Here is a 9,955-nt window from a genome sequence, read left to right as displayed (position 1 = left end):
CAAAGCGGAGTGTGTTTGAAAAGGGATAATGCTTCCGAACAGCCTTTGATGCCAAAGTTCAAACTGCTGCTCTGCGATTCCTTATTTATGGACGAGTTAGATTTGCCAGGTTATTTTGGACAAACAACACTTCGCTCTAACACCTTTCTACCAAACACTGATTTTTTTGACAAACAGTTTTAAACCCAAAGGCACACTTATCCAGAAGTAGTTTAAAGTTCAGTCAATACAAGGAGACACAGGATGAATTCAAAGCAACTATTTCCCTCTAGTATTTTATTGAAGAGCTTTCCCCACAGCCTGCCTCCTTCTCATACTTTGTTTCATGTAACAACATCCTGCTAAAGCGGGTATCTCTGAATACGCTGTAGCGCAGGCAGGCATGCACTTGCGAAATGTCAGCTACTAACTTATTCTTTTATTGATAAATTACATGGAGTTGAAGCTCAATACTTTAAATAGAAACTAGAAGTTAGAGACGCCGCAACAAGTAATAAAAAATACAAGTTTTCCAATAGATGAAATAGGTGAAGCAAGTCAACAGTTCCTTTAAAAAAATCTCATAAACTCTACCACAGCTATGAAACAAATGCCTCCCTGGCCAAATTAAGTATTCACAGGTTAGCTCTGTCTGGGCCACACTCATCTTTCAACTCCAATGTCAGCCCTATTGATTCCCACTAAGTTTGCTTCTGAATCTACTACATCTTTACCTTCAAAGAGAAGCTCAGCACAGTCAGGTTCACGTCCAAGACAAAAGTTATGTACATCTGTTAACAATGGTACGGATAGATTTGGGGAAAGAGGGAGTCAAGGGTTGGTTCCAGCGCACTTTGGAGAGAACGAGCAGGAGAGTGAGTGAATATCCACCAAGAGTCCATACGCACACAGACTTGAAATAAATTTGGGAAGCACAATACAAGAAGCTTAAGACAGCATAATTTCAGACTTTTTAAAAAAAGGTGGCACTCATTTTTGTAGCCTCAAACATTTAAACATTGTAGGCATTGTACAGCTGCAAAACAGTTTGATAGAGATATCAAGGGTGGAAGTTTCAGAAGGGGGAACGAAAGAGATTAATTGGGACCTCATTTATCCAATGGCTCGTGAAATGGTTCTATTCAAACAAGTGAAAAGTAATGCAATTAAACTGGCAAAATGGTAGCTGAATTCAATTTGGATAAATGTCAATCATATTGACTTAAAAGTTGTGCATTTAGAGTGTCCAGCAACCAGAACTAAATTAAAAACTGGGGCATGTGGAAACAGATTTTTGGAAGTCATAACGTTGAGGTGAAGTGGTAAGCCAAGCACAAAGTAAACTAAACACCAGGATGTGGAATATGAACAATCGGACACCAGTAATACAGTCTTTGCAATGCTCTCGTCGGAATCCATGTCTTCAAGTCTGGTGACAATGACAAGCAAAAACCAGCATGCATTGTAAATGAAATGAAAAAAATGAAATGAAAATCGCTTATTGTCACAAGTAGGCTTCAATGAAGTTACTGTGAAAAGTCCCTAGTCGCCACATTCCGGCGCCTGTCCGGGGAAGCTGGTAGAAATGATACGGGCTGGTAAATGATTAACTATTAAGAAAACCAACAAGAATGATCCCAACTGCAAAACTTTGAGGACAGATTAGAGAAGTAGAAACTCCACACTGCTCCAGGTGGTGGTTCAAGTGGAGATCTCAAACTCATAAACATGGGACATATTACAGGTTAAGCAGACGCAAGACTAATTTTAAATAAGCCAGGGAAATGGAATCAGAGGGCAATTGAAAGGATTGAAAATACTGGATCTCCACAGGATGTGTGCGCAGAAAAGACTGGTCAACAGTTTCAAGTGCAAGAGGCCCTTTGTGTAGCTAGATTTCTGCTGTTTTTTTCAGCATCTTTTATTTTGGTTGACTCAGATCACAGATCTGGGGCGAAATTTTCCGACCCCCAGCAGGGTCGGAGAATCGCCTGGGGCCGCCTAAAATCCCGCCCCCGCCGTGGCAGAGATTCTCCGCCACCCGGGAAGTGGCGGCGGCGGAATCTCGCCACTCCGATCGGAGAGGCCCCTGCGGTGATTCTCCGGCCTGGATGGGCCGAAGTCCCGCCGCTGGGAGGCCTCTCCCGCTGCCGAGGTTTAAACCACATCTGGAACAGCGGGATCAGCGGCGCGAGCAGGCCCCCGGGGGTGCCCCCACGGTGGCCTGGCCCGTGATCGGGGCCCCCCGCTCAGACTCCGGGCCAGTGCCCTGGCGGCACTTTTTCTCCTTCCGCGTCCGCCATGGCGAAAGCGGAAGAGAACCCCACATCGCGCATGCGCCGGCAGTGACGTCAGCGGCCAGCTGCCGCTGACGTCACTGCCGGTGCATGCGCCGACCGGCGAAAGCCTTTCAGCCTGCGCCGCTGCCGGGGCTTCGGTTTTTTGCGCCAGTCTTCTGGTGCAAACCGCTCTGGCGCGGGGCTGGCCCCCAAAGGTGGGGAGAATTCCCCACCTTTGGGGAGGCCCGACCCCTGAGTGGTTGGCGCTACTCCCCTACGCCGGCACCCTCCGTCACGCCGGGTAGGGGAGAATGCCGCCCCATAAATCCGCATGCATGAAACGAAAAAGTCTAAACAGATGAGAGCTTCTTCATTCAGTGATAAATGCTTGGCTCGATGGAGTCATACACATCGAGGACATTCAATTAGGTGCCAAAGTGAGAGAGTTAGGGAACCGGAGATACAGCTTTCATCAGATTGAATGGCCTATCCTCATCCTTTACTAGTGGACAATTTGCACATTTTTCTTTCCCATTCTTTGTGTTTTGTCCTATTGAAGGAGCCTACAGTTGGACCGCAATTTTGGGGGATTTCTTTGTGTAATTAGAAACTCATACAAAACATCTAAATTGGTTTGGTGCGATTTTGCAGATATAAATGGAACAACTTTTAACTGCAAATTCCAGGACAAAAGTCTCTTATGCTCGAAAATCCATTGTGCAAATGTGGCAGTACCCTTTTAATACCCTGGAGTGTAAAATAGATTATCCTTATTAACTAGTTACTAAACAGACTGGTAATGTAGCTTGAAATTGCATTTTCCTCCAAAGCATTAATTCTCACATGTCGCACCTGGAACTGAACTGGGCGCAGGCTAATTCCCAACATTCCCTTCATGAAATGGGCTCAGATTCGGCTGAATTTCTGTAGCAATCCAATGTTTCTTCGGCAAGTGAAAAAGAGAGGATGAGGGAAAAGGTTTCATCCCAACAACCTGGACTGAATTCAAAAAATGGAGGCCCAACCGAGGGAGTTTCAACCCATTCCACTAACTGCAACACACATCTTTCCTACCAGTCACATTTTCAAAAATAATTTTGGAAGCTATAAAATTAGACTTGGGGAAACGCATGATACTTTTATTCATAGCATTCTTGAAACAAATTAATTATAATCTTGCTATATATGCATTTTTATGTAAATAAATAGATGCACTATTTAACTCTGCTGCAGAGGTGTCATTGAAGATCTCAGGATGTGCTTTAATAAGACGAAGGTGCAATGTAGTAATGAAGCAAGTGAATGACTGCAGTACGTGTTAGGGGCTTGGAGGTAAGGTGCAAACTGCAAGGAGTGAGTCTACCAGGAAAGTGAAGGCGACGTACACAGCAGATGGACTCAGCTGACAGGAGTTCTAGAAGGCCCAAAACAGTGACCCCAGTGCCATGCCAGTGGCAGCTCCTGCCACCATGCCCAATGCCAGGTCCCCATCGTCACGCCGCCGGTCTTGAATAATCACGTGATTGGTCGCTGGTGGGTAAGGACCTGTGGGGGCAGAAGAGGAACACAATTAACCACTTGCATTTAATGTACTAAAATGTCCCATGGTGCTGCACTAGAGGAACGTGATCAGACCAAATTTGACACTGAGCCACATAAGAGATACTGTGATGACAGGGCATCGATCCGAGACACTAGCCCTACTTCTCACTCCACAGACTGTCAGAAGATATTAGGACAAGTGGCCTAACGCCTAGTCAGAGAGAGAGAGAGAGAGAGAGAGGGGAGGATTTGGGAGGGACTAGTGTTCTGGCGAACCATACGACTCAGGTGGTAGAAAGGGCTTTACATTAAATAGTTTGGAGAAGGGGCTGAACTTATGTGAAGGCAGATATAATAAATTAAAGGGAAATGACAAGGTCACAGACCAGGGTAGCAATTTGGGTTATAATAACCAGAGTGGCAGGAAGGTCAGAGCATACAGACTGAGTGCACCACTAGAGAAGGTCAGAAATTACAAAGATAGTAAAAAGACCGCGTTAAAGGCTCTGTATAATCAGAAAATTGATTAATTGTTGGAACAGATAGAAAGAAATGTGTATGATCCGATGCCATTACAGACAAGGCTGAAAGGTGATCAAGACTGGGACATGAATATTGAATGGCATTTGACGTTTCTGAATTACAGGAAGTTAGGAAAAGGTGTTGGGGTAGCTCTGTTTATTAAGGAAGGCATTGGTATAGTAGTGAGAGAGGCCCTTAGCTAGAAAGATGTAGAATTAGTTTGGGTAGAGATAGGAAATAAGCAAGGCAAGAGTAATTTATAGGTGCTCTAACTGTAGTCACACTGGAGGAGAGAGTATACAGGAAGAAATAAATGGAGCGTGTAATAAGGTACCACAATAATCATGGATGGCTTTAATCTACATGTAGCATGGACAAATCAGATTGGTAAAGGTACACTGGATAATGATCTGGGGAGTGTATTTGGGGAAATTTCATAGAGTAGTGCATTCTAACGCTAACCAGGAAACAGGTTATACTAGACCTGTAATGTGCAATGAGTCGGAAGCCACAGCGATGATAACGTGATAGAATTTCACATTCAGTTTGAAGCGGAAAAGAGTGGGTCTAACACTAGTGTTTTAAATTTAAATAAATGATAATTAAGGAAATGGAGGCAGAACCAGCTGAAATGAACTGGCAAACTAGATAAAAAGGTAGGACAGTTGGGATGCTGTGGCAAACTCTTAAGGAGATAATTATTAACTCTCAGTAAAGATTTATCCCAGTGAATAAGGAGGGTTCCGAGAAGAATGCATCATGTGACTAAATGAGAAAAGACAAGTGCAGTATCAAATTGTAAGATTACACTGTACAATTCTGCAAGGTTGGGAGTAGGTCAGAGAATTGAATGGATTTTAAGAGCCAGAAAAACTAAAAGAAATGATAAAGAGTTTGAAAGAAGGCTCATTAGAAATATAAAAACAGACAGCAAAAATGTCTACAAGTTTTAAAAAGAAATAAAGTAGAGAGAGCGTTGGTCCTCTACCATGTGTCCGAGGGATTAATAATGAACACCAAGAAAATGGCAGAATCATTGAACAACAAGGAAAGCTTCCAAAGGTACTTGAAAAATCACAAGATGAAAGGGAGGGTGGGACTAAAATAATTACCATCACCAGAGAAAAGGTGATATGAATGGCCTCCTTCTGCCCTGTAAATTTTATGATTCAATGATTTTATTAGACTTGAAGGCTGACAAGTCCACTGGGCATGATGGCCTGCATCCTGGAATCTTAAGAAGTGGCTACAGAGATAGAGGCATTGGTTATAATCTTCCAATATTCCTCAGATTTTGAAGGGTTCCAGCAGATTGGGCAAGAGCAAATGCAATACCTTTATGCAAGGAAGGAAGAAACTATGGTCAGAATTTTACAGCATCACCTGCCACTGGGATCACCCTGTCCCAACAAAAGTCAAAGGACTTTGGGCTGGGCTGGGCTGACATGTCCCCCATTGACAGTCCGGAAAATCGTGCCGCATAGACCAGTTAGCTTAACATCTGCCATAGTAAAACTGCTTTAATCCATTATTAAGGAGGTTATAGCAGGCTACTTAGAAAATCAGAATGGGATCTGGCACAGCCAACATGGTTTCTGAAATAAAAAGGAAATCATGCTAATCTAATTTATTGGAATTCTTTGAGGAAGTAACATGCAATATGGATAAAGAGTGTTCTGTATATGTGGTGTACTTAGATTTTCTTAAGGTGCCACATCAAAGGTTGCCACACAAAATAAGAGCTCATCCAGTTGATTTACTTGTGCTTCTTTCAAATTAGTCAGTCGTATTCATAGTCAGTCGTATTCAAAGAACAAAGAATAGTACATGCCCTTTGGTCCTCCAAACCCGCGCCGACCATGCTGCCCGTCGAATCCAAAGCTTCTACACTTCCGAGGTCCGTATCCCTCTATTCACATCCTATTACTGTATTTGTCAAGATGCCCCTTCAAGGCCATTATCGTGCCTGCTTCCAACACCTCCTCTGGCAGCATGTTCCAGGCACCCACTACCCTCAATATAAAAAAACGTCCCTCGCACATCTCTAAGCTTTGCCCCTCGCACCTTAACCCAACGTCACCTCGTAATTAACTCTTCCATCCTGGGAAAATGTTTCTGATTATCCACTCTGTCCATGCCCCTCATAATTTTGTAGACTTCTATCAGGTTTCCCCTCGACCTCAGTCATTCCAGTGAGAACAGAGTTTTTTTTTTATTCGCTCATTGGACGTGGCGTCGCAGGCTTTGCCAGCATGTATTGCCCATCTCTAATTGCCCTTGAGGGGACAATTAAGAGTCAGCCACAGTGCTGTGGTTCTGGATTCACATGTAGGCCAGACCAGGTAAGAACAGCAAATTTCCTTCCCTAAAGGATATTAGTGAACTAGATGGGTTCTTACATTAATCGACAATGTTTCAAGGTCATAATTAGACTTTTAATTACAGATTTCTATTGAATTCAAATTTCACCATCTGCAGTGGGGGGATTTGAACCTGGGTCCCCAGAGCATTACTCTGGGTCTCTGGTTAACTAGTCCAGTGACAATATCACTAAACCACTGCCTCCTCTTAGTTTATCACAAGTTGACCAAGTGGTAGAAAATCGGTAAGGTGCTTGATGGCCGGGGCAGACACGATGGGCCAAAGGATTCTTTTCTGTGCTGTAAAATTCTAAGAATGTATGAGTTTAGCACCTACACTGAACAACAGATTGGTCAGAGCCAAGTTACACTCCTGAAAATTCAGCTAGCAGTGAAATGTTGACATTTGATAGGGAGCACAAAAACGTACGGTGAGAGCGAGACGATGCTCCGATGGGCGTGACTGAAAGTTTCAACAGTGAGAATAGCTAAATCTTCATGCAAGTCACAGTGAGTGTCTTACAGATGCGGTGCTGCTCAGCAAAGATATGGCAGTGAAGGAGTGACACTCGGCGATTACGGCTGCCGTCAACAGGGGAGAGAGAAAATAGCGATTCCCGCGCAGAAACACTGGGCAGCAAGCGGGCTGTGACAGAGAGCATTGTGACGGGTGGGCACCATCGGGAATAGTGCATGAGCTGAATGGACCGTAGAAAAGTGACACCGTGTCGACTATGGCAATCATCCTGGATAATGAGGGCAAGGCGAACAGAGAGATGGAGTGGCATTTCACAAAGCCTCGCCATTTGAACTCACGGCACCAGGCCACCATCGGCAACAGCAGAGACACAGCTGGTAGTATATTCACTACAAGATGAGGTTGTAACAATAGGATTACTAGAATACCAGTTCGGCCAATCTGGTATTACCATCCAAGCTATGACTATCCATAATAGTGGATAAAATGGGGCGGCCTTTCTTTACATACACTGAACTTAAGAAATTGGAATGGCTTTAAGTGCAGGGAAGATTAATGGGGGATTAAATCGAAGAGTTCAAAGTAATGAGGAGAAACGGTTTCAAATGGGAGAGTTGGTCCCAAAATAGATTTAAGATAATTGACGAAAGGACCAAGGGGGAGATGAGGAACAAAATTTTACACAGCGAGTTGCCAGCAATAATGTTTGCAAGGCAACTGGATAATAATAATAATAATCTTTATTGTCACAAGTAGCTTACATTAACGCTGCAATGAAGTTACTGCGAAAATCCCCTAGTCTCCACATCCCGTCACCTGTTCGGGTACACAGAGGGAGAATTCAGAATGTCCAAATTACCTAACAGCACGTCTTTTGGGACTAGGAGGAGGAAACCGGAGCACCCGGAGGAAACCCATGCAGACACAAGGAGAATGTGCAGACTCCACACAGACAGTGACCCAACCAGGGAATCAAACCTGGGAACCTGGAGCTTGTGAAGCAACAGTGCTACCCACTGTGCTACCGTGCTGATAAATAACAATGCTATGAGGAAAGAACAGGAACGAGGCTGCTTCTCTCTTTCAAAGGGTCAGTACAGACACAATGGCCGAAAGGCTCCTATAGGTGCTATAAGATTCTGCGGCTCGAATAGGAATAAAAAACAGTATTTCCCAGCAGCGCTGGTAGAAAACCACCATGATTGGAACTAAAGACTTTGGCAACTGCAGGTCGGTCACCCCAAGAGGAGACACAGATGAGAGACGTACATTGGAGATTAACGCAGGAATGGAATGCAGCTGCATCACATCAGGCTCTGAAGCATCTCCCCCTACTAGGGGTGCTTTCATGGTCAGCTCATATTGGCAGTTTGCATGGCTCATTTGGCAATGCAAAACTTGCACAGTCCAGGAGGGCAGGACCCAGTCAAGTGCATGTCCTGCTTGTGAATGTAAACAAATCATGAATGTCTGGTAGAGTTGTGTCACTACATAGATTTACTCAGGAACACAAGCCACATCCAAGAAGCTGGATGGCCTCACACCCTGCAATAGATATTGAACGCATGGAAGATCAGAACAGGTTCAATTATTTGGGCTATTTGTCAAAGTGTGGGAAGTACTGAAACATGGATGGAATGGGGTTTCCACCAGATCCAATATCTCATTATTCACCTTGGACAAGGGATTAGATCAGAATCTGGTCTAATCTGCGGCACGGGTGGCACAGTGGTTAGCACTGCTGCCTCACAGCTCCAGTGACCTGGGTTCAATTCCAGCCTCAGGTGACTTGTCTGTGTGGAGTTTGCACTTTCTCCCCATATCTGCGTGGGTTTCCTCTGGGTGCTCCAGTTTACTCCCACAGTCCAAAGATGCGCAGGTTAGGTGGATTGGCCATGCTAAATTGCTCCTTCATGTCCAAAAAGATTAGGTGTGGTTACTGGGATAGAGTGGCAGTGTGGGCTTAAGGTGCTCTTTCCAAGGGCCGGTGAAGACTCGATGGGCTGAATGGCCTCCTTCAGCACTGTAGGCCTTCTGTGAATACTACAGTGAGCTTGTTTTATGGCAAGAACTGATCCCAGAGCCCATGTAGACTACTTTTTAATATAAGGAGGTAATAGGATTCTGGCCAGCTATCAGAGAGTGTGTCGTGAATTGTACAGTTCTCATTACAAAACATAAATTCCAGTCAGCTCTGACACTGTACAGTTGTCTTGGATGTGGATTGGGCAGTGGAATTTGGAAAATTGTCCAATGCTGCCACCATGTGCCCAGTGCCTACAACCGCACGATGCTTGGAATCGGAAATAAAAACGGGAAATGCTTTGAATACTCAGCAGGTCTGGCTGTATCGGTGGTGAGAAAAATGGACTTCGATCTGCAGGTCAAGGACCTTTCCCCAAATCAGCAACATTGATATCGGAATGTCGACACAGAAAGTTACAATTACAGATGTTGACAGATGTGCGGCCAGAACTCATGATAAGAAAAAATATGGATATTGGAGGAAAAAGTGTTTATCCTACTGAAAAGTTTTAATTTGTATTTAATCAGAATAGAATCAGTGCAATGAAATCAAATCTAACCCTCACTTCCAGCTCATTACTTCACTTAAATGATGACATTTGAAGTGTGGGAATCTGTTACGAGGAATTAAAAAGTTAAGAGAGACCATCTCATGCTGCTTGTAAATTTCACTGTGATCAGAGAAAGATCAGGGAGCTGTAACCAATGTGATCACACAACATCCAGCAGTTTCATTAAATTTAAATGTGTTACATTAATGCCATCTACAA

General features: G+C 44.0%; 1 protein-coding gene across 1 annotated transcript in view; it reads right to left on the bottom strand.

Annotated features, from left to right (window-relative positions):
* Positions 1–3,375: 3,375 nt before the first annotated feature.
* plekhb2 (pleckstrin homology domain containing, family B (evectins) member 2) overlaps positions 3,376–9,955 on the bottom strand; it is a 52,840-nt gene continuing 46,260 nt past the window's right edge. The window contains exon 8 of the mRNA XM_038816353.1: positions 3,376–3,803. Coding sequence (XP_038672281.1) covers positions 3,673–3,803 — 131 coding nt within the window. The 3' untranslated portion in view covers positions 3,376–3,672. The remainder of the gene's footprint in view (positions 3,804–9,955) is intronic.

Source organism: Scyliorhinus canicula, chromosome 13 (genome assembly GCF_902713615.1).
Source record: "Scyliorhinus canicula chromosome 13, sScyCan1.1, whole genome shotgun sequence".
Lineage (NCBI taxonomy): Eukaryota > Metazoa > Chordata > Chondrichthyes > Carcharhiniformes > Scyliorhinidae > Scyliorhinus > Scyliorhinus canicula.
Note: the sequence above shows the minus strand (reverse complement) of the source record. Positions and strands in the feature narration are given on the sequence as shown.